Source organism: Mobula hypostoma, chromosome 2 (assembly GCF_963921235.1).
Source record: "Mobula hypostoma chromosome 2, sMobHyp1.1, whole genome shotgun sequence".
NCBI lineage: Eukaryota > Metazoa > Chordata > Chondrichthyes > Myliobatiformes > Myliobatidae > Mobula > Mobula hypostoma.
The window spans coordinates 141,037,694-141,063,457 of record NC_086098.1 but is presented as its reverse complement, the minus strand read 5'-3'; the positions used below and the strand labels follow the sequence as shown (position 1 = coordinate 141,063,457).

Sequence of the window (25,764 nt, the reverse complement as noted above, 5' to 3'; positions counted from 1 at the left end):
AGTTTTTGAGGGAACAGAAGTCAAAGAAACAATAACCAAGAGCAAAATGATCTGATCCTCCAGTAAATCTGGCTAATCACATTTAAAGCATTAGTTAAGCAGTTGTGTATATAGTGGTGTGAACTTCAAACAACGGAAGTGTACAGTTATGCATTAATGTATCCACTAATGCACTGACCAAGGTTTAGTGGCAGGCAATAACTGCCAGTTCTATTTACTCATTTTACATGCTTCACATACAGACTTTCTGAAATTTGCACTGAAAATGACGATATTTATAAATCCATGGCAGTATATCTCTCATTCCTGTAAAGCAGGGGTTCCCAGCCTGGGGTCCATGTCATTTTTTAAAAAAAGGGTCAGGAACCCCTGCTATAAAGGACCTATATTCAGGAATTTCCCAGCCAAGCAACTGCATGGAATGATAAACTAGATGTCTAAGCACCACATTTTAGCAACTGCCCGCATAGATTAGGGACAGCCAACTTCACAGGATTAAAATTTGTCATTTTAATCATTAAAATTTCCTGTAACTTCTCAGTTGACTGGATGACATTCTGGGAGTGATAGAATTCAGAGAGAAGATTTAAGATACTGGAGCTTGTATATCAGCACCACTTCACTCACTGATAGGTCATATAAAACCTACTTAAAGTTTTATTGGGGAGAAATAATGATCCTGATCCCAAGCCTCAAATGAAGAAAGAGGTTAGTACAAACAATGCAGATACTAAGATTAATGGAACAAGATAACCTAATGGGCCAAACAGTTGAAGAGAGAAGGATCTGTGACCGAGATGGATACTCCAGTGTTTACAATTTTAATAATTATATTGTGCTACCTTGAACTATAAAAATTCTTTATCAGCTCCAAAGCAGTGCAGGCAAATGAAGAAACATAGAAAAATAGAAAGCCTACAGCCCAATACAGTCCCTTCTGCCCACAGAGTTGTGCCAACCTTAGAAATTACTAGGCTTACCTATAGCCCTCTATTTTACTAAGCTCCATGTTCCTATCTAAAAGTCTCTTAAAAGACCCTATCATATCCGCCTCCACCACTGTTGCCGGCAGCCAATTCCAAGCACTCACCACTCAATAAGGTGGATTTCTGTATCAATTATGTTATCACACCAGTGCTTGTACAAAGGAATCTAATTCCTGGCATAGCATGGAATTGTTGTTTATACTATGGTACAGCGTCTTCTTTTGGAAGAAGATTGTGTTATATTTTTATGTATCTTTATGAAGCTCCCCAATGTTATTTCCTACTTATTTTATATGTAGTCTTTTTTAGGCACTGTCTTAATGAAAGTTCTGCTAAGAATAGACAAGGCAGTTCCCATTTTGAGACTTAGTCATAAGTCTGTATTTAATCAGTTGGCAGGAGTTTTCTAAACACCGAAATTCTCATTTACAGTCTACACTGAAACGAAAGACCTACTTTATGTGAAAAATATTTCTTATCCATCATACATCTTAAATAATACCAGATGCTCTCAATGAATTACGCCAGTAATCTGATCAAGGGTGTTCCGATGACAAATATAAAGCACTCAAGCTTTGCTCATGTAGTTTATGATGTCATACAAACTCTTTGGTTGCATGACTGATTTGTAACATATTGGGAGGCAGCCTGTCTCCTCCAAAACAAAGTCAAAGTTGACATAATTGTCATAGTCATATACATGTGTGCACAGCTGCAGCATCACAGGTGCATAGTATCATATAAGCAATATTTACAAGACAAACAGAAATTAATCATAAATTATACACATTTTTACAAGAACTCGCAATGAGGACAAGTAAGGACAAAGTCCATTTTAGTGCAAGGTGGTCATAGTATTGTTAAACTAGCAATCAGAGTTTTGCTGTTTGGTTCAAGAACCAAATAGTTGAAGGGAAGTAGCTGTTCTTGAACCTGGTGGCATGGGAGTTCAGATTTCTATACGTTCTGCTTGGTGGTAGCTGTGAAAAGATGGCATGGCTGAATGGTGGGGATCTTTGATGATAGATGTTGCCTGCTTGAGGCAGCACCTTCTGGTAAGTGCTACCAACAGTGCGTAGGGGTGTGCCCATAATTGATTGGGCAGTCCATTACTCTCTGCAGCTTCTTGTATTCCTGCACACTCAAATTGTCATACCAGACCATGGAGCAACCAGTTGAACAGTGCATCTGTAGAAGCTTGTTACTTGGTTTCCTATGAAAGTAAAGGTGCCTCCCATTTATGTGCTGGGTCCAGGACAAGTTAATGCCCAGGAATTTGAAGAAGTTGCCGACTCCACTGCCGATTCCCCAATGTAGTCTGATGCACATTTTTCTCCTTCCCCTTCATGAGGTCAACAATCAGCTCTTCAGTTTTGCTCACGTTGACTTTTTCTTCAACTGAGTAAGTCATGGGTGATAACAGGTCAGCTCCGCTAAACTGACTCATGACCAGCTGTGATTTGCCCAACAGCAGTAGTGTTATCAGCAGATTTGAAGGTGGCATTGGAGCTGTGCTTATCCATACAATCAAGTGAGTATAAAGGGCAGAGCTGGAAGCTAAGATAGTCAACAAGGAGATGATCAGCAATTCTCACTGATTGAAATTTGCCAATGAGAAAGTCAAATAGAGAGAGACCCAGAAGCCCAGATTGTGAAGTTTGATGATGAGTTTACATGGGCTGATTTTGTTGAAGGCCAGGATGTAGTTGATGAAAAGCAGCCTGACGTAAAACTTCCTGTTGTGCTAGTGGTCCAGAGCTGAGAAGTATATTCTGTTTGTTGGCCTGTTGTGGCAATAGGCAAAGTGGAATGGATCTAAGTTATTTCTGAGGCAGGAGTTACTTTGCTTCATAATCAATCTCTCAAAGCATTCTTCACAGTTGAAGTAAGTGCCACCAGCCAGTAGCCGTTAAAGCAGGTCACCATGCTCTTCTTGGAAACTGATACAATACATGCCATTTTGAAGCAGATGGAAACCTCAGACCACAGAATTCAGAGAAGGAATATGTCCATTAATAACTCCAGTCAGTTGGTCTGCATAGATCATTAGTACTTGGCCAGGTATGCTACCTGGACAAGATGCCTTTTGTCAATTCATTCTCTTTAAGGATGCCAAGGTGCCACCCTCACAAGACTAAAATTACAGGATCATCTGCAGTTGTCGGGGCTCATCACACGTCATAATTCAACCGATCAAAATCTGCATAAACTGCATTGAGCTCACCAGGGACTGATGAGTGCATCCCTGAGTGTTTCCGGTAGCAGGTCACCATTCTGGCAGTCAAACACAATTCACATTTATTGTAACTTGTTCACAATCGAAGATCCATATCGGGTGGAAAGCAGCGGTTAGTCCCACATTAATGTAAATGAAAAATACTGCACCTGCTGAAAATCTCAAATAAAAATAGAATTTGTAGAAAACACTTGGAGAACGCAGCTTTGACCAGAAATGTTTAAATTGTGTGCTTCTCAAGAAAAGCTGCTGTTGTAAATAGGCAAGTACCCTCACCACCCACCAGGAGTGTGCAGAGCAAGCCCCACAGACAGCAATGACCTACCACCCACCTACTCTTATTTCAAGTTTCAGAAGCCAATTAACCCAACAACCTTCTGTACATGTCTTTGTGATGCAGGAGGAAACCAGAAATTCCAGGGTAAACACATACAATTATAAGGAGAACTTGCAAATTCTGAACCGACAGTATCAGGTCAGGATCAAATCAGGGTCACTGGAACTGCAAGAGAGCAATTCTATTAGCTATGCCATTATTGCTCTTCATATGACACACTCTTGTAAGACTAGATTATATTTGGAAGTCTATGGAATGGTGCTTGAGCCTTGCTCTTGTGATCTAAAGCTTGAAGAGGTACCTCTGGTTTTATAAATAAAACACTGAAGAGTGCTTGGCTAGCCATAAGATAAACCAAATGATTCTTTATATGAATAAGTACATGGCTGATGATCAACTCTGGTTGGAAATTGCATAATGATTAGTGAAGATTAAAAACAGAACTCTTGAAATACTCAGTAGATCAGGCAGTAGCTGTGTAGAGGGAAACAGAATCAATATTTTACCTGGATGATCTTGGAATTGCAACAGTTTCAAAGAGAGTGGAGAGCCCTGATCCATTTCACAACTGAAGTCAACGAATGGATATTGGAGAAAGTCCTCTGAAGTTACTGCTGCAACTTAATGTGATCACATTCACCTCGGGGCATTTTTTATGAAATAAGTCTACCACAACAAATCATTTGCCACAAGATAAGCCTCAGCTATTTGTGGCACATTTGGTCAATGAGCCTGCAGAAATGCTCTGCCCAGGCTCATACTCCCAAGCAGATTTGTTTCTAGTTTGTCTTCACTGTCAGTTAACTTCTGGCTTATTTATGCACTGCTTAAGTTAATTCTGTCTGCTGTGCTGGCACTTTTATCTGCATTGAGAACAGCTTACATTAATTCGCAGTCACCGGATCTGTCTGCATTTGGGGCTGGAATCAAGTTGCAGACAAAAAAAGTGATGGAAGAGAGCCAGAATTTGTGGCAGGATAGAGGAATGAGCAGGACGCCTTACCCCATACAGGACATCAGAAAGCAGTTCGCTCCAGAGTGAGGTCATAGGTGCAATAAATGACCACAACACCTTTCCAAAACAATAATGACCCTTAGTAACGAGCAACCAAATTCACAGGAGTTTTAGAACTGAGAAATGAAGAGCACAAGAGCAGACCCACAATGTCTGTACCTACCATGATGCCATATGTAAACCATATATAAACATCTATCAAGTCTCCTCCCAGCCTCTGATGTCCAAGAAAAATAACCCAAGTTTGTTCAACCTTCCCTTGTAGCTAATACTCTCCAATCCAGGCAGAATCCTGGTTAATCTTTTCGCACCCTGTCCAAAGCCTCCACATCCTTCCTATAATGTACAAACCATACTGAATGAAGAAGTTTCCCCTCATGTTCCCCTTAAACCTTTCACCCGTAACCCATGAACTCTAGTTGTAGTCCACCCAAACCTCAATGGAAAAAGTCTGCCTGCTTGCATTTACCCTATCTATATCCCTCATAATTTTGTACACCTCGGTCAAATATCCTCTCAATCTTCTACGTTCCAAGGAATAAAGTCCTAACCTATTCAATCTTTCCTTATAACATGGGTCCTCCAGTCCCGGAAACATCCTTGTAAATTTTCTCTGTACTCTTTCAACCTTATTTATATCTTTCCTGTAGGTAGGTGACCAAAACTGTACACAATACTCCAAATTAGGCCTCACCAACTTCCTATAAAGCTTCAACATAACATCCGATCTCTTGTATTCAGGACTTTCATTTATAAAGGCCAATGTATCGAAGGTCTTCTTTACGGCCTTATCTATCTGTGCTACCACTTTCAACGAATTATGGACCTGTATTCCCAGATCTCTCGTCTTTCTACCACACTCCTCAGTGCCCTACCATTCATTGTGTAAGACCTACTCTAGTTGGTCTTACTGAGGTGCCACATCTCGCACTTAACTGCATTAAATGCCCTCTCATTTTCAGCCCATTTTTCCAACTGGTCCAGATTCCGCTTCATGCTCTGATGTCTTCCTCGCTGTCTGCTACATCCCTAATCTTGGTGTCATCTGCAGATCTGCTGATCCAATTAACCATATGATCAACCAGATCTTTGATTTACATGACAAACAACAAAGAACCATATATGGTTGCATTTCTGGGCTATGATGTCCCACGCACATTCAGATGTTGCCAACAGATTTAAATCTTTAACACGACATGTTTACAATAGTGTTAGAGAGGCAAACTACATGAAAGATTACTTACTGATTCTGCTGCCTAATTTTGCTCTCATGTCGGAGGTTTGGCACGCTGTATGGGAAAGTTGCAGATACCAAATCCTCACTTTATCATCAATCACCCATACAATATTTCTTGCCCCTCATAAAAAAAACATACTCCATTCCCTAGAGAACTTCAATCCACTATTTTCTTTTTTTGCTTTTCATACAGGTTGTCCCACTGGACACTGGAAATATGGAACATGCAGTTAATTCTGAGTTGATTCTTTTCTATCTGGTTAGATATTCTGTGCAAATTTTTCTTTTTCTTTACTGAGTTTCCAAATACAAGCAAAAACTTTACAAATTTATTAGACCTACAATGTTTGAATTGTACCATATGCATATTGAGATGATGAAATACACGTAGAATGGTATAGTGTCTGTGAAAAACCCTGGAATAGATGCAAATTAAAGTGTTTTTATTGTTTTGGATTCAAGGAGTATTTATGGAGCACCCTCCCTCTGTTACATGGGGTACAGTAAAAGACAGCTTACTACTTACAATGTGAGGCTACCTACAGGTGATGTAATCATCCTGTGATAGTGTGCAGATCAAACCTGTCAAGGTAAAAATTATAAACACAAGAAATTCTGCAGATGCTGGAAATCCAAAGCAACACCCACAAGATGCTGGAGGAACTCAGCAGGTCAGGCAGCATTACTTCAAAGGCCCACGGCTAGAGAAACAACAGGGGAAAACGTAAATTGACACCAGAAAGATTTAGCCACATCTGTGGATGTGGAAGGACAAAAGAAACGGTGATTACCTGATATGTACTGGATTGTAAAAGGGCTGTTTTTTGTCCAGCATATGATTGCCAATGTTTGGAGCAAAGTAGGGGAACAGAGTTCAGAGCAGAATGGGACAGAGAAGTGAAGTCACAGACAACAGTAGGTTTAGGAATGAGCATTCTTTCTATTGCCACCAATCCCACCCCGCACCCCCCCCCCACACACACACACACACACACACACTAAAGTGCTTATTTTCACACTTTGTTTAGTTTTCATGAAGAGTCCTTGACATCAAACATAAGGACTGTTTATTTCCCAGTGGGTATGGCTTTATCTGCTGAGTACTTTCAGCATTTTCTCTTTCTGTTACTTTTACAGATATTTAGCAAAGTGACTTTGGAGATACAGTATTTAGCAATGCCTTGGAGAGGGTGCAGAGAAAATTTACCAGGATGCTGCAGGCACATCTTATGAAGATAGGTTGAGTGAGCTAAGGCTTTTCTGTTTGGAATGAAGGAGGATAAGAGACAACTTGATAGATGTGTACAAGATAAGAGGCATCGGTTAAGTGGATAGCCCGAGACTCCTTTCCCAGGGTGGAAATAGGGCATCATTTTAAGGTGTTTGGTGGGAGGTATAGGGGGATGTCAGATATAAATTCTTTACACAGCAAGTGGAGGGTGTGTGGAATGCCCTGCATTGGTGGTAGAGGCAGATACATTGGGGGCATTTAAGAAACTCTTGGAGAGGCACATGAATGATAGAATGGAAGACTATGTAGAATGGAAGGGCAAAAGGTTGGTACAATAGCGTGCAGTTATGTTCTATGACTGTTATGACTACTGCTTATAACACAGGATTAATAAGACAAAGTCACTCTAAGGCAAATTATAAAATCCGTTTTAATAAATCTGGAAGATTTAAACCTAGAAAACTGCCCATGAAAGCTGTTCCGTTATTTCAAAGGCTCATCTTTATAACTAGAGAGGAAAATGTAGCTTCTATTTTGCCTAGGCCTACCTGTGGCACTGATCCCATCTTGCAGGTTATCTCATGACCCCAGGGGGTGCTAATGAATACTGCATTGCTAGTGTTATCCTTGTCCCAAGATCAAATAAAGAAAGGTAAGACATTAATCTATTGTGGCATGTGAGTATTTTTAAAACTAGCTTTGGAAAACTACAATTGCTTTACACTTTACTCTTTCAATCCAACATCTTTACTTCTGTTGAAATAGTTGCATGTTCTATAGTAAAGTATTTTTTCTTCAGATTTCTGATGGTGAGTATAATAAAGTGGGATTTTAAGGCATGCATGGATCTCCTGGGGGTGTGTGTGTGTGTGTGTGCACGCATGCGCACACTTTTATTTCAACTTGAAATGTTAAACTTCTGTCTTCCACCATTGTTGGTATTCAATCCTGTATCTAATTTTATACCATAATTCTGAAAGTTTCTTTCTGAAATGACTGTGTGCACTCAGTGACATGGCCATACCCCCACTTGTACCAATGCCTTTTTGTAAGATCATAATGAATCTTTTACACAGGTATTATGTTCCTGTTCTAATCACATCCCAAAATTCCCTTCCTATCCAGATATATCCATCCTTGTGTTGAATATATTCAGTGGCTAATCCCCCCAGAGCCTGCCTGCATATATACAGTAATTCCAAAAATGCACTACCCTCTGAGTTAAGAACTTCCTTGTCCTTTGTTTTTGGGATTATATCTTCCGGTTCTGGATATCCAGCCAGGGGGAACATTATTCCTCACTCTACATTGGCAAGTTCATCAAGAGTGTTGTGTCTTAATGAAACTGCAACTCATTATTCTAAAACTCCATTAGTTAATCTCTTGTATCACAGACTTGCCATCCCTGGGATCACTGTGGTGAACCTTCACTGCAGAACTACCACAACAAGCCCTGTTAAAGAAAGAAACTCAGAACACCACATGTGTACACTAGTGCATGTTCCGTTTGCAGGACCCTATAAAACTAGAGCAAGAGTATTATTGTAATCCAGTCCCCCTTCCTGATTGACTCACGTTAAAATTCAGTGATTTGACTCCTAGGCCCTCTGAACACCACCACATTTCAATCTCTGACCATCTCAAAAATACGACTAGTACGTTCATATTTAAGGTTTCCCACGGGCCAGAAAACTTGAAATGTTTTGATGTCATGGCACAACATTGTACTTAAACGAGCTTAACACCTCTGACAAGTTTAACACACCATTGTCTTACTTCAGCTAATCACAGCGGCCTATCCTCCTTAAGAAACGTTGTCTCTCTCTCACCACGAGTGTTACCTGCCCAGCTGAATATTCCAGAATGTTCTGCTTTTATTTGGTTCAGAACTTCCGACCTGTCCTTTCCTGAACTGTTCTCAATTCAACCTCCCTTTACACTTGCGCATTCTAACAGCTGCTGTCCACATACCGGTTGGGTGCTTTCAGTGAGGTGGGCTCGGACTGGTTCGGTTGTGTTCCGTACCCCCATCCCTGCCTACACACATTCCTGAAGTGCGCCAAGCGGCAATGGGTCTGGGCTAAACCGGAGAGGAGAGCTCGGGATGACTCACCCACGCTTCTGTTCTCTTTGCAGGGATCTCGGTTGACAGTCCGCTGAGCAGCCTGGAGAGATGGAGCAGCACGACCAACTTCCCCGCCACCAAAACGCCGGCCACCGGCACCTCTCCCGATCGGCACGCTTCCAGCCAGATGATATCCCACCGGAAGCGGCACTATTTCCAGTGTTCGGAGTTGAAAGAGACTACGTGGAATAATGCCGTGCAGGAACAAAACGAGTCCAGCCTTTCCTCCTCTCACTAGCCCGTCCGTGGAAACATCGTCCAGACATCAGAATAAGTGTGTGGCATTTCCTCCCCTCCTTTTCCCCCACTGGGTTGGGGATGATGGTCTCTTTCGTGACTCTACCCTAAAGTGACCAGATTTAGGGGCTCGCTTATTTTTGTTTCTCCCTCCTGTACATTCACGGATACAGGACCAATTAAGAACACTCACTCCCCACTTCTTTCTGAGCCTGTCCCCGCCCGCAACGATGGAGTGGATCTAAGCCAAGTTCAGCTGCTAGTCTCCAGCCAACAGCCTGGTCCGCAGCCCCGCTCACGCCCGGGAAGTAAGGTCTTTTGCCGAGTGAAGCAATGCGGTTGACTGACGGTCGTCTCAGTGAGGTAGAAATGGGGCAGTTAACGTTGGGTCCACTTCCTTCCAAGCTGCTGCTGCCTCCGTCTTTTTTGGAAAAGCCACGTTTTCCAGTGTTACGTGCTTTTAACCAACCACGATCTTTATTTGGAACCGATGTGAGAAGCAGCGCGAATCGTGCGTTCTGTACTGTGGCTCGTTATGTTTGCCAAGGGAATCTGAACAGCCGTTCAGAATCCGACCGTTGTGTTCGGAGTGTCTCCACCCCTCCCCTCGCAACACATCTTCAGGGAGCACAAAGGAGAGGGAGATCCAAAGGCCAGGCTATCCCAAAAGAAGGGAATTATTGGAGGGGAATAATTTGTTAGGCGAATTGATGAACGATGGTACATTTCAAACCCTGGTGGTTTTTTTTTTAATTCAGTGCTAGAGGAAGTCAGCGAGATGGACTTTGCTACCATCAAGAACAGGTGGCACGGATTGAAAGTAATCGATGCAAAAACTGCACGAAGATTGAGAAGGAGGTTCTCGTGTTTTGTTTTGTTTTTAATTATTTCACCTGTCTGAGTTTCTAAAGAGAAATGTGCAATTTAATCCGCGGATGCTGGGTGGAGAAACAGGGTAGGATATTCTTGTCTGCACTGTGACAGTCCAAGCCGAGAATACACAGTGCACTCTATACAGCCTGCTGGCACTGCCCTTGAAGAATACTGGCTGTGTATATTTTGGGAGTCTCATTTTGCATGGTGGTTTTACGTTGTGCAATCAGCAGTTTGTTTCGATGTTTTGTGTATTTTTTTAAAGTCCGATAAATATGTTACCATATCAAATTGTTTTTCCTTTAATTGCGGCCATTGGTAGTTTCCTTCGCCTTTTCCTCCCTGGGTATTCACCTGGGTGATAACACGTGTGCAGTTACACCAGAGCGCAGAGTCGACGCGGGAGAGAAATGCCCTGCTCAATAATTAGGGAACTGCGCAGCGCGTTGTAACCTTGGCTCTGGAAGTAAATTTGATCCGCGCGAGAAAGTTTTTTTTTACACAGATTTTTAAAGAATCTTTTAAAATTTTGTTATATGTTTTATCCATCTGCCCCTCTTTGTCGCTAAGCCCAGATAATCAGGTGGGTGTCAGTTTCTCTGGTCAACCGTTCAGAGATGGGTTAGCTGTGATGTAGCCAGCATCTTATTGGCATCGAGTAACAGAACTGAAACTTTTCCGCCGCTTGTGGAAACCTGGTGACTGCAACACGGTCATAAATGTTCCACGCTGGAATGGGAAATGTGCGATTATTTCACCCCTCCCAGTAAAAGAAACTCAAAATAGTGAACCCAGTGTAAGAATTGGAGATACCTGGGAGTGAGGTTTGAGGCAGGTAAAAAAAAGTGGCGTATTTAAGATGGAATGCAAATACCGCGACACGAACACGGGTGTCAAGTCAGAACAGTTAAATCTCGTCCAAATTCAACCTTCCTTTCGCTTCTACGCCTCTGCTCTACCCATCTACCCCAGTCAGTTAGAGTCTGCTGAGGGAAAGGAATTGTCGACGTTTAGGGTTGAAGTGCCCTTACCAGATGTTGCTCAACCAACCTGAGTTCTTCCAGCAGATCGTTGTTCCAGATTCAAGCATCGGCGCTCTCTGGTGTTTCCACGGTGGCTGCGCTCTGGGCTGAGGATTTGCTGACACAGCGCTGGTGAGCCCCCAGCACTTTGATACGAAGCTCTTTCTTGCTCTGCGGCCATTTGTCTGGCGCACCTCATGATATTCTGGCGTACCTCATGATATTCTGGCGTAGACTTCCTGCGAGGGGAATTTCTTCGATGAGGAAAAGTCCTCGCTGATGGAGGGGTAGGCAGGCTGGTGCAGAGACCAGCTTGTACCGCTTCTGGGTCTCAGGGTGTTTCCATTGCTGCTTTGAGGTTAAGCGAAAGTAGCCGGCTGGGCTGCATTGTGCAGAGTTCAGGACAAGTAACGTACCCGCACCGTGGGTACGGCAGATTCAGCCGAACCAGCCATGTCAGTAGAATAGTCACGGTTGGGAGCTGGGGAGCGTTGCCTTTGTCGGCGCGCATTCTGCTTTTATCTTTGACGATATCCTCCATGTAGTTACATATGGCATGATCTGTCTGGATGGCTCGCAAATAAAGCTTTCCAGTGTATGTCGGTACGTTCGACAATAAAAATAAACAAATCCTTCGAGCTAAAGAAGCAGCAAAATGCAGCTGGTAATAGTAAATCTGGTAGAGGAGGATGCAATTACAACATTTAAAAACGTGGATAGGAAACGTTCAGGCTGATTATGGAGCAAACGCAGGCAAAGGCAAATGCAAATTGCTCAGTTAAGCGATTTGGTTAGCACGGGGGCGTTGTTTCCGCCCTGTATAACTCTGTGGCTTTATGGTGTCCAGTTGGCAGAAGTGATTCTGCCCCCCCCCCCAAAAGTTCTTAGACCCAACCCATCCTCCATTGGTATTCTTGAAATGTGATCATTAAATCTAGTGGCCCAACAAAAACAATATTGGAGGTAGCTTAACCCAAGGTGCCTGCTGGCCAAATGAGTTGATGGGATGAAAGAAAAATTGGGCTGCAATCTGATCTGGTCAATTCCCCATGGCTTCTGATAATTCCTTTGTAATTTGATGATAAATTTACTTTGAAATTTGAACTTTTGAACTCTGCATTTAGGCAGATTACAATTACTCTTAATGCTTATGACACAGCCCCAGAATCTTTGGATGAGACAATATCTTAGCAGGAGACAAATTGATCCTTCATGGCAGCTTCAACACCAGGGTCAGGAAAGGACCCAATCACGCCATGATTAGCAAGATTCACTTAGCAAGAATGATGAGAGAACTTCTTCCCAATCATCTTCCTGACAAAATGCTTGGAGATGGTCGTTATCTGTAACTCTTTTGGTCAGGAAAGAGAGTCGAATCAATGATACCCAATTAGATTCTCTTGTTGTCTGAGTGAGATACTACAAGAATGTCAGTGCCACCTTGCATAATGACAGATACCATTGATGGTTTGGCTGAGAGGCATAATGAACATGCTCTTCACCAATACCAATTCAATCTCATGAAAGCCTTTGACTCCAATTGCAATAAATTTCAAGAAAGTCTACAACATTGCTCCAATCCTACTCAATCTTTTTTTCACCACAACGCTACAACTTTCCTTCAACAAGCTTCCAGCGGGAATGGAACTAACCCACAGAACAAATGGGGAACTGTTCATCCTACGTTATCACTACAGTACATTCCAGAAGCAAGTTCACTTCAACCTCAGTCATCAAATGGCAGATAAAGGTTGCAGCCAGCATATGTAGGAGGCCGAAATCCAAGTCTTCGTCCATTCAATCACTAAAGCATATCAGAGAATGGACTTTACACTTAACATCCACAAATCACGGGTGCTCTACTGACAGGCTCATACCACACAGCACAACATTATTGGTCCATGAAGAGGCCCTGGAAAACATGATCACTTCCCATGAAGCAGAAATAAAACTATGATTATTAAGGGCAGGATTTTGCCATTTTGTCCATCAAGTCTGTTCTGCCATTCCCTCTCAACCTCATTCTCCTGCCTTGTCCTTATGACCTTTGATGCCTTGACTAATCAACTTCCATTTTAAATATTCTCAGTGACTTAACTCCACAGCTGACTGTGGGAATGAATTCCACTGATTCACCACCCTCCTGCTGAAGAAATTCCTCATCTCTGTTCTATTCTGAGGCTGAGCTCTCTGGTCCTAGACTCATCCACTATAAGAAACATCTTCTCCACATCCACTCTATCTAGACCTTTCAATATCTGATAGGTTTGAATGTGGTACACCCTTGTTTTTTTAAAAGTCAGCGAGTACAGACCCAGAACCATAATACGTTGCTCATACCTTAACACTTTCTTTCCTGGAATCATTTGTGAGAACCTCCTCTCCAATACCAGCACATCGTTTCTTAGATAAGGGCCAAAAACTGCTCATGATACTCCAATTGCAGTCTGACCAATGCCTTATAAAGCCTCAGCGTTACATCCTTAGCTTTATATTCTAGCCCTCTTTAAATGAATGCTAACATTGCATTTGCCTTCCTCACTACCAATTAAACCTGTAAGTAAACCTTTAGGAAATTCTGCATAAGGACTCCTAGGCTCCATTGCACATCTGATTTTTGAATTATCTCCCCATTTAGAACATAATCAATGTCTTTATTCCTTATACCAAAGTGCATGACCATATACTTTCCTACACTATATTCCATCTGCCACTTCTTTGCCCATTCTGCTAATCTGTCTAAGTCCTGCTTGCTTCCTGAACACCATCTGCCCCTCCAGCTATCTTCACATTGTCCACAAACTTGGCTGCAAAGCCAGCATCCAAATCATTGTCATATAACGTGAAAAATAGAGGTCCCAAGACCAACCCATGTGGAACATCACTAGTCACTGGCAGCCAACCAGAAAATGCCCCCTTTATTCCCACTCTTTGCCTCCTGCCAGCCCATGAGAACCACGGGTTCTTATCTTTTTAAGCAGCCTTATCGGAGGCCTTCTGAAATCCAAGAAAATAGCATCCACTGAACCTCCTTTGTTGATTCTGCCTTTCCTCAAAGAGTTCCAAAAGATTTGTCATGGCAAGATTTCCCTTTAAGGAAACTATGCCTACTTTGGGCTATTTTATCATGTTCTTCTAAGTACCCTGAAACGTCATTCTTAATAATGAACTCCATCATCTTTCCACCCACTGAAGTCAGGTTAACTGGCCTAAAATTTCCTTTCTTCAGTCTCTCTCCCTTCTTAGAGAGTGGATGGACATTTGCATTTTCCAATCCTCTAAAACTATGCCGGATTATTTTAATGATTCTTGATGGATCATTATTAATGCTTCCACCATCTCTTCAGCTACCACTTTCAGAACCCTGGGGTGTAGTCCATATGGTCCAGGTGTATTTTCTGCCTTCAAACCGTTCAGCTTCCCAAGCACCATAATATCAACTACACTCACTTCTGCACCCTAACTCTCTTGAATTTCTTCATAATGCTGGTGTCCTTCACAGTGAAGACTGATGCAAATACTTATTAAGTTCTTCCACCATTTCATTGTCCCCTATTGCTACCTCTCCAACATCACTTTCCAGCAGTCTGATATTCACTCTTGCCTCTCTTGTAGTCGTTATATATTTGAAAAAAGCTCTTTTGCATTATTGGCCAGCTTAACTTTATATTTTATCTTTTCTCTCCTTGTGGCTCTTTTTGTTGTCTTCTGTTTTTTTTTTAAAGATTCCCAATCTTCTAACTTCCCACTAATTTTAGCTATATTCCCTCTCCTTTCTTTTTATGCTGTCTTTGACTTCCCTTGTCATTTATAGTTGTCTCATCTCCCTTTAGAATTTTTCTTCATCTTTGTGATGCATCTATCCTGCACCTTCAGAATTGCCCCCAGAAATTCCAGCCATTGTTGTTCTGCCTTCATCCCTGCTAGTGTCCACTTCCAATAATCTGGTCATCTCCTCTCCCATGCCTCTGTAATTCCCTTTATTCCACTGTAATACTGACAAGTCTGCCTTTACCTTCTCTCCTCAAACTGCAGGGTAAATTCTATGTTACCCTGCAGTTTGAGGAGAGAAGGTAAAGGCAGACTTGCCAGACTTGATCAGGGAGCTTAAGGTAAAGGAACCCTTTGGAGATCACTGACTCCAAAGGGTTCCTTTACCTTAAGCTCCCTGATCAAGTCTGGTTCATTAAACGGCACCCAATCCAGAATTTCCTTTCATCAAGTGAGCTCAACCACAATCTGCTCTAAAAAGCCATTTTGTAGGTCTTCTACAAATTCCCTCTCTTGGGATCCAGCACCAACCTGATTTTCCCAATCTACCTACATATTGAAGTCCCCCATAACTGTCATAACATTGCCCTTTTGACCTGTCTTTTCTATCACCCGTTGTATATTTTTATCCCACATCCTGGCTGCTGTTTGTAGGCCTGTATATAACTCATTTCTTTACCCAAAAGAATTATACATCTTCGTATCCTATAGTACCTCTTTCTCAGTGAAATAGTGTAATTCACCATTGCTTTCCATGCACCAGTACAGTTTACTGACGGAGATAATGCTTGAAATTAAGACCTCAAGCATAATATAAAGCCCACGATTAAACGGTTAATCAATGTAAGTTAGTTCTAAACAGTGCATTTGAGTTTCAGTGGAATGGAGAAAGCGTAACACGTTGAAACGGGTCTCTGGATGTTGTCCCGTTTTTCACACAGACCTGGTACAGGACAATGAAGAAAACTTATCTCATTAAGTGTATTGGCGAGTTTTGAACACTCCTGTTACTGGCGTTTCCAAGATGGCTGACTGGCAGGGTGCACAGTTTGCTTACAGTAATCACAGAAATGTCGGGAGACTATTCTGGCCGTTTGTCCAGGCTGACTACGAATAGATTTGGCTCTCACGTGTTGTCCACACATAGGCCCAGTTGCTGAGATGTAGTCTGTAATTTTATTTCTGGCAGTGCAATTAAAGCTAGGCGGCTGCCCCCGGGCTTCTGAAATCCGAAGTAGGGGATGGGGGAAATGGGGCAGCAACATATCAAAAATAACGGAATTAAAGACCGCTGCAATATTTGTTTCTATATCTCCTTTCCATCCAAAGTTAAAGCACGGTGCCATCCTGTCTCTCCTACCACCATTGAACAAATTCTGCAAACTACAAACTCATTTTCAAGAACTCTACAATTTATATTCTCCGTATTATTTATTTTTAGTTGCACAATTTGTCTTCTTTTGCACAATAACACGTTAATTGTCTCACTCTTCGTTTATGTATGGTTTTCCATAAGTTCGCTTGTATTTCTTTATTTTCCTGTAAATGCCTGCAAGAAAATAAAACTTAAGGTAGTTGGTGGTGACATATACGTACTTTGACAATACAATTTCTTTGACTTTGACCTGATTCTCCTAATCCCCTTCCGAAGGTTTGGCTCCACTCCACTCCCAGGGGCGCGACTTCATGGGAGGTGCACCGTCCCGCCGATGTTGGCGAACCGAGCGCTACCACACCCAGAGTTGCTGCCTGTGCTCGCGTTGTGACGGCCCGTGAGTTGCGGGTGGGGTGGGCATCTGCTGTTCTTTACACAGCACACACACACACACACACACACACACACACACAGATTCGTCCAGCGAGGAAAACAGGTCATTGAGTTCGTTCTGTCCGCGGTTAGGATGGGCCAGTACCAGTGAAATCAACATACTGGGTTGTCAGGTTCCTAACCCAGCCATCGCTGGGACAGGTTCGCCAAGGCATTTCTCGTCTCCCTTGGGCACGGTACAATTTATCCACGGAGGCGGTTCCTGTAGATGACAGAGCAGAGAAGTCTCAGACGAAGGTCTCCACATTCTGAATATGCACTGAAGATTGCATCATAAAAATCAAGCGTCTTTTGTTTTAAATTAAGAGAAGAGGTACTTAAAACAGAGCAACAGACAAAGTCTACAGCCCTCGGTAAGTTCTCAGCTACTCTGTGCACTCTAATTCTCAGGCCCAAAGTGAAACTCTTTACACCATTTTTAAATGTCAACACGCCTTGTAACCCCAAACACGATTATTTACTAAGTTCACTTGACCTGTATTGGGCGGGTTGTCAGATAAGAGAAGTTTGTATCCGCCGGAGGTTAAAAGAGTGGGGGGTGGGGAGGGGCTAATTGAAACATATGAACTCCGGAAAGGTCTGACAGATGGACGTGGAAAAAGATGTTTTCTTCTTACCAGTCAATTGAAACCAAACGTTATAGACATGGCCACCTGTTTAGGACAGAAATGAAGTTTTATTTTCTCCCAGAGAGCCATGAGGTTTTTGGAACACTCTTCTTCAAAATATGGTACAAGAAGTGATCTTAGAATTTGCTTCCATGGCAAAGCCAGATAGATACCTGTTAATCAAGGGGAGGGGTGAAAGACTGCCGGGATTAGCGAGGTGTGTTTGTGGGCGGGGGGAGGAAGGAGTTCTGTCAGATTAAACATGATATTTTTTGAATGGTCTGCTCCTAATTTATTTGGAACGCGACCTTGACTATCTTTCTCTCTCACACACACACACAAATCCTGAATTACACCGAAATCAAAGATCGGGCAGTCTGGTCCTGGGGCAAAGGACAGCCTCACGTTCTCAAAATGGTGACTATACAATGGCAGAGGAAAAATGACGCGCGCAGCGCCTGAAAACTTGCTGCTTCCTTTTGGCCACGCTCGATTTCTCTCCTCGCGAACGCATTGTTGACTTCTGCTGTGTGTCTGCAAGAGCGCTGTAAAGCCGTCAATCCCAGCAGCGCCCGCTCCCCATCACAATCCCGTTTGGCGTTTGAGGAGCCTATCAGTCGGGCTCAGTGACCCTCATTTGTCTAACTATCCACCTTCCCGAAAAAAAGCTGACGATGCGTGGTTTCATGGCTCATTGGTGGCTAAATAAAGTCAAAGAATTCAGATGTATAAAGCCCTTTAAGTGAAAAATGAACGTTTGGGAAAGCTATTGCCCCCTCCCCTAGTACCTATGGTGTCTTCTTTCTTACCCCCAGCGGATTTCGTTGATCCAGCAGTGCGCCGATTCATATGCTTACTTTAATTCCCATCAACGCTGTTACAAAACTTGTTGGCACATTCAATGTGCAATTGATTATCTGTATTAAAATTGCATCCTTAAAAGCACAATAAATATTAATTGTTTTTCTAAAGCCAGCCAGAGACAACTTAAACCCGTCAAACGTCAGAGTTTCGGCACCTTCTAGGCCATTAGTTTGCTCCCCACTCATTTCCATCTGCATCATGCCAGAAGCGCCTAATTGACAAAAGCAAGATCCTGATCCTCGTCCATCGGTGATCGAGCAACTGAAACGGAGAGTTTCCTGTTTATACGTCCCTACCTTCCGCCAGGGAAACTGAACGTAACAGCCTAAATATGTAATAAACCAAATTCCCGCTGACAACGCCGAGTCTTTTCCAAATTGGAGAAATCAAGAACCAATGGTCAAAATGAAAGAGGACAGATTTCTGAGGGGCAAACACGAGGAATTCTGCAGATGCTGGAAATTCAAGCAACACACATCAAACTTGCAGGTGAACGCAGCAGGCCAGGCAGCATCTCTAGGAAGAGGTACCTCCATTACACCCATTACAAATTACACCCATATGATTATATAGGCATCCATTAGTCTCCAGAGACCATGGATTTGCGCTTTGGAAGGTTTCCAGGGCACAGGCCTGGCCATGGTTGTATGGAAGACCAGCAGTTGCCCGTGCTGCAAATCTCCCCTCTCCACGCCACCGATATTGTCCAAGGGAAGGGCACTAGGGCCGATACAGCTTGGCACTGGTGTCGTCGTAGAGCAATGTGTGGTTAAGTGCCTTGCTCAAGGACACAACACGCTGTCTCAGCTGAGGCTCGAACTAGCGACCTTCAGATCACTAGACCGACGCCTTAACCACTTGGCCACGTGCCAACACATATGATTAATTAACCTACTAACCCTACGTCTTTGGAATGAGAGGGGAAACCGGAACTGCAGGATGAAACCCACGCGGTCACGAGAATGTACAAACTCCTTATAGACAGTGGCAGAATTGAATCTGAATCGCTGACTCTGTAACAGCGTTACGCTAACCTAACCACTATGCTATTTAGAAGGTTCCTGGGACAGATAGTTGCATAGGAAAGGTTTAGAGGGGTAAAGGGCAAAAGGGACTAGCTCAGATGTGAATCCTGCTCAGCACGGACCTATTTCCATACTGTGTGACTCTTTGATTCTGTAGCAGCAGGAAGAATGGAGCAAAAATGGTGTTTCATAACACCAATGATTGGAAATTCATTGCCTGCTTACACCTGAATTCTTAATCTGCAGGTGTTTCTCCCTGAGCGAGGCTGAAACTTCCACAATTATCATTTGTCTAGGAAGACAAAACTAAGTCATTCTTTTCCTTTACTCTGTATTATTTATCAATATTTGCCAAGATTCCTTTTGGTGCTAGATTTGATCTGACTGGTGATCATCAACACCAGAATGGTTGAATGCTATTCCCTAGAGTCATCAGTTGTTCTCACCCCTACCCCATCGATTACTGGCTGGATGGAGATGCATTAATCTGCTTTGGTAATGCAGAGGATCTCTTCAATTGGAAACGCACTCCACACTCTGTGAGCCTGATCACTCACACAAATTATTGCTCATAGATCATTTTTAATATTCCAACAGAACCTGTGAATTATTGTACTTATTTGTGGCACGTTTGATAAAAGGAGTGATACTTCAGCCTATCTCAACTGCTGCGAGCAAGGCTATTTCAATTCAGTCTTCCTGTAAAGTATGTGATATGGGATTGGATAATCACCCTCACTATGCACAATTGTTCCCTTTATATTATTGGCAAAAGACAAATATACTCTCAAAAAATCTCTTCCGTTGTTCTGTGAAGTTGACTAATTTCATCAAGAAGGTTATATCTATGCACTGACCTATGACTTTCAATTTTACCATGAGAATTTCAAATTCAGGCCAGCCCCACTTAAAACATCTTCATTAGGTACACAGGGAAGAGATTTTGTCAAAACTATCTGATTATAAATAGTTCTGATAGGAGTGCTTGAATAAGAAGAGGTTGAAGGACCAAACTATTCAAATGCATATTTATATGTAGATGAAGTGCAAGTGACTATGCTGTGTATAAAGATACAGACTTAAATAAACAGCACATCTTTATACGGTCATTTTATTAGTCTAGTGACAGAGACATAAAGGAAATAATACTTTTCTCAGCATCTTTGAATTGATACAAGTTGCAAAGCTTAGTTTTTACATTAATAACACCAGAAATCCACAATAAGTACTTTGCACTCAACCTTTTATTTAAACAGAATCAGAACAAACTGAAAAGCACAGTAGTACACTGACCACCTGGGTGAAAGAAAGATAAACTCTGCACATGTGCACCGTGCTTTACGTGTGCAAATCATCCTCAGCCTGAATAATTTAGACACTAGCTCCATCCACATGTCAAGTGATTATTTTCAAAGATCAAAGAGCTGCCTTAATTTACTGCTTGTGAACTTACGTTGTTTTGTAAGTGCTTGCTTCAGAGTCTCATCATTATCAAGACATACAGACAAGTTTCTTTTATTTGGCAATGCTGAATGGTTTCTGAATATCAATGTATCCACTTTTAACAGAACTTGCATATTTAAACACAGTTAAGTAATTGTAACAAGACCGCGTAATGTTTTATATCACATTTCAGTGTGCTTCCTACACATTTTATAGTATTATTTATTTAAGAATGTTAAAAATAAAGCAAACTGTTGCATAAAAGCAAAGGAATCCTCAGTCTATGCAGAGAGGACCACAATGTTGGTTGGATTGCAGTTCCTACTGATGGTAGGGCCATGGAGTTATAGGAATCTGAAAAAAAATATCTTTAGACAAGAATAATGTGGCATTAAGTGAATTTTCATACCTATCACGTCATTCATTTCGTGAAAACAGAAGCCATGAGATATTTCTTTCTATGCAATGTTAAAAATGTTTTTCTGCAATTTCTTTCCCCTCTGTGTATTGCAAATGAAGCCAAAAGAAATAAATGCTTGAAAATTCCATGTACATTCCTACAACAGTCGGAGAATGTCATGTTGTTCCATATTTCAGAATGCTTCTTGGTAGGCAACATACAAATTAGATATGTCTGTACACCTTCAAGAAGCGATGGCTGGTGTCCATCATTAAGGATCCCATCATCCAGGTCATTCCTTGTTCTCATTGCTACCATCAGGGAGGAAGTACAGAAGCCTGAAGGCACACACTCAATGACTCAGGAACAGCTTCTTCCCCTCTGTCACCAGATTTCTGAATGGACATTGAACCCATGAAGACTACCTCACAACTTTTTTATTTCTATTTCTTGCACTACCTAATTAATTTAAATATTTAATACATATACTTACTGTACTTCAGTTTTTCTCTGTTATTATGTATTGCATTGTACTGCTGCTGCAACATCAACAGATTTCACAACATATGCTGGTGATATTAAACCTGATTCTGATTCTGTTTAATAGTTGTTAAACCTGCCACTTAAATCCACTTGAGACCTCTCCACTTATGTGTTTATGTAAGGATATTAGGCCACCTATTCCTATATCTTACTTTGAACTGATCCAGTAACGAACTGCATGAACAACTCCATTTAACTGGGAATTAAACAGCCCCGGAGGCATTTCAGAGAGATGCAAAAGAAAAATAGTTCCTAGCTGAATGTTCAGAGGAGGTGATCAAAAAACAGGATGGCAAGGTGCAAAGAAATTCTGGTGTGGGGCCTTGAGTGATGGGATGAACGAGTGTTGTCTGATCAGAGAAGTGGAAAGAAAACAAGCAAAATACAGCCAATGCTGAAAATTGGAACTACAAGAAAAGACGCTGGCAACAGTCAGCTAGTTAAGATTGGTAAATGAAAGACATAGAATTTTTAGATTGACATCAGTTTCAGAATTTGTAACTGGAACATACGTATTACAGAGACAAGATGGAATGAGATTACATCCAAGACTTATAAATTTAATTGAATTAGCAAGTTGGTGGGAGAAGGATAATCATCTGGGGGTGCAGGAACCAATTTAGCTGAGTGATGATTAGATGTTGGTGTATAGTAACTAGCATAGGAACGAGGCCAAGCAGGGACAACAGAAACAATCATCGATGCAGACTTCAATAACAAATGATTCTAGGTAGATAATGTTTTAAGTGTCCTTGTGACTGAAACAAACTTTAGGGTTGGAAAGGCTAAAGAGGTTCCAAACAATCTGGTACACTAGGAAGGAACTTGAAGTAAGAGTAAATTGGAAAATTAGTGTCACGTGGAAAACTTTTCTTGCCTACGGTTCATACAGATCAATTTGTTACAACAGCAACAGAGTGCAGAATAAAACAAACATAACAGATAGGAGCAGATTAGGCCATCTGGTCCATCGAGCCTGCTCCACCATTCAGTGAGATTATGGCTGATCTGGCCATAGACTCAGTTCCATCTACATGCGTTATCTCCATAACATTTAATTCCCCTGCTACGCAAAAAGTTATCTAACCAGGTTTTACTGTAGATATAGTTAATGAGCTGAAAGGGACACACACCTTTTTTTCCTTTCTTAGGGAGAGGGAGAGAGCCTGTGGCAAGTTGAATCATCAGGTGAATGATTAGTTTTGTTGTACTGCAGATCATAGTCTTTATTGGGGGCTTTGCTATCGCTTGCTTGGTGGGTGAAGGGGGCTGATGTCTTTTTGTGGAAATGGGTGGGGGTGGCAGAGGGTCATTGCTTTGGGCGGCTTGTGCGTGGGAGGGAGTAGTAGGGGGCTTTGGGGTTCTAATATTTTAACTGTCACTCATTCCTTGGGGCATTCTTCTGTTTTCGTGGATGTCTGCGAAGAAAAAGAACTTCAGGATGTATATTGCATATGTTTCTCTGATATTAAATGAAACTATTGAATTACTGTTTCCCTAGGCAAAGAATTCCAAAGATTCATTACTCCCTGGTAAAAGCAGTTTCTCCTCATCTCCTCCTGAATCTTGAGGGCATGCCTCCTAGCTCAATAGTGGAAACAACTTTCTCACCTCTACCTTATCCATCCCTTTCATAACTTTATATGTTTCTGTAAGATCTCCTCTCATTCTTCTGAATTCCAGACGACTCAATCTCTCCTCATAGACTAACCCCATTATCTCCAGCATCAACCTGGTGAACCTCCATTTCACCACTTCCAAAACCAGTATATCTTTCTTCAAGAACTGCACACACTACTCCAGGAGTCACACTTACAGAGAAAATGCAGTGCAAGAAGACAATTGGTTGTAAGGCCATACTGAGATATACTGTGAGGTCAAGAGTCCATTCGATTGTACTAGGGAACCAGTCCATAGTCTGATAACAGCAGGATAGAAATCTGTCAGTGAGCCTGGTAGTATGTGCTTTCTTCTAGCTAATGGAAGTGGGGTAAGAAGAGAGAATGTCCAGGCTGGTTATGCTATGATTATGCTGACTGCTTTACCAAGGCAGTGAGAAGTATAAACCGAATTCATGGAGGGGAGGCTGGTTTCTATGATGTGTGGGGCTGTATCCAGATCTCTGCAGTCTCTTGCGGTCACGGACACAGCAGTTGCCATGATGCACCTGAAAAGGATGCAAATAGTGCATCAATAAAAAAAATGGTGAAGGTCAACGGAGTGTGCCACATTTCTTTAGCTTCCCAGGGAAGCAGAGGGACGAGCGAGCTTGCTTGGTCACGGCATCAACATTGTTGGGCCAGGACAGGCTATCGCTGATCCTTACTCCTAGGAACTTGAAGCTCTCAACACTCTTCATCTTAGCAATGCAATGCCCCCATCCTGAAGTAAATGACCGTCCCCTTTTTCTTGCTGACATTGAGAAGGTTTATGTGAAGACACCATGTCATCACGCTCTCTTATCTCCTTCCTGAACTCTGACTCATTGTTATTTGCCGTACAGCCCACTGCGGCGGTACACTTTACAAACCTGTAGTTGGAGTTAGAGCGGAATCTGGCCACACCGTGAAGCTTAGGGTGCAAGGTGAGGCCAATCACTTTGACATTATTGACGTTTAGTTGAAATCAATTGTATTTCATCCACGACACAATGTTGGGAGAGGTTTTACCTTCTTCGATCCTGAATACAAAATGTAACCCAATTTCATTTTCTTTGATTTAATTTTTAGTGTAAGTGCCTCATAAAGCTGGCAATTATTGCCATCCTGGGGCTGAACTTACCCTGAAAGGTAGCTGCTTGTATCAAAACAGGCCTCTGTGCTGTTGATTGTCACAAACTCCTGAGAACCTTCATTCAGAGTGGCCTGATTTCAGGCCTAGCGTTGAGAACTGTTGACTTAGGGACACTGTTGCACACAAGTCCTTGACCCATGGTATTGGATATTCATTCAGTCCTGTTGCAGGATTTGGAGTCACTGTAGACGCGAACTGAACGCGTTAATGATCCAGTCTGCCCATTCTGAGTACTGCACTGGCTCTATTACATCAGCTTTCTGTAATCCATCAAGTTCTTCAAAACTTTGGGCCCACCACATAGGGCACTGGATGGGCCTTGCAAAGCTTTGGCTGGCAGTTCTCCCTAAACTAGAACTGAGCCACCGGACCACTCTTTGGACCCAAAACAGCAACTTGGAAAACCCCCTAGTGCTTTTGTAACAGAGAATTCAATAAGAATCCCCCCCCCAAAAAAAAATACATTTGAAGCAGGGCAGCACCGATGGCATCTTTCTAATCCAATTTCTGCCCAGCAAATTAGGCTCTTGCACTCCCCTGACCACATACCCGAGTAAGTGAAACAGGTCCCCCAGTGAACCGCTTCTGCCGTAAAGACACCACTCTACCTCCAGCGCAGCTGCCGACCATCGAGTTGGTTGTCCACCGTGAGCGGAACTATGTACGGAGGCTGGTTTCAGTGCCATGTCAAGGGTTTGGAAAATAGTGCCCACCTCTTTACTCTGGCCGTCTCCTTGCACAGAGTTGACGGTCGAATTCTGCCGTTTTCCTAGCGAAGCGCACCTTTTCAAGGTGCCCTACCTTCTAATAGAACTGGCAAGTCTGTATTTTGATGCTTGTAACCAGACCATTGGGTTTTGATTTCCCCCACCTCTGTGGATGGTAACACTGGGCTGCAGGGTCAGTATCCACCGCTAAACATTGACGTTTTCAGGACGGTTCTCTTGCCCGAATCAGCGGTGACGGGGGTGGCCGCCCTTGACTACTTCCAGATGGCAAGCGGAGGAGTATGCCTTGTCTCAGGACAAACCCCAGCTTTTCAGACAGGAGGCTCTCCTGTGCCCTCCCACCTTGGACTTCAATAATCAAATAAGTGTCGCTTCTTCGGATTTGCAAGTAGGAATAGCTTTGTCTTTCCAGTCAGTCCTCCGCCATTCACTGTAAACGTGTTTACGGTGGCACACGCCGGT

At 42.5% G+C, this 25,764-nt stretch overlaps 1 protein-coding gene and 1 long non-coding RNA gene across 7 annotated transcripts in view; one reads left to right on the top strand and one right to left on the bottom strand.

The window, feature by feature from the left end:
- Positions 1 to 10,644, top strand: part of sobpa (sine oculis binding protein homolog (Drosophila) a) — a 320,652-nt gene extending 310,008 nt beyond the window's left edge. For 5 of the 6 annotated variants that reach the window (XM_063040816.1, XM_063040815.1, XM_063040813.1 and 2 more), the window contains one exon: positions 9,179 to 9,316. Coding sequence is in view for 1 of the 6 variants with exons in the window: in XM_063040814.1 (XP_062896884.1) it covers positions 9,179 to 9,405 (227 nt within the window). In the remaining 5 variants the exon portion in view is untranslated. Of the gene's footprint in view, positions 1 to 9,178 lie in introns of all 6 variants that reach the window. The other variant, XM_063040814.1, reaches the window with a different exon arrangement.
- Positions 10,645 to 15,644: 5,000 nt separating this feature from the next.
- On the bottom strand, positions 15,645 to 17,661 carry LOC134359573 (uncharacterized). The gene is made up of 3 exons (XR_010021145.1): positions 17,516 to 17,661; positions 17,001 to 17,100; positions 15,645 to 16,619 (listed from the first exon to the last, which is right to left on the bottom strand). It is a non-coding gene; the product is annotated as an uncharacterized LOC134359573 (long non-coding RNA).
- Positions 17,662 to 25,764: the final 8,103 nt, after the last annotated feature.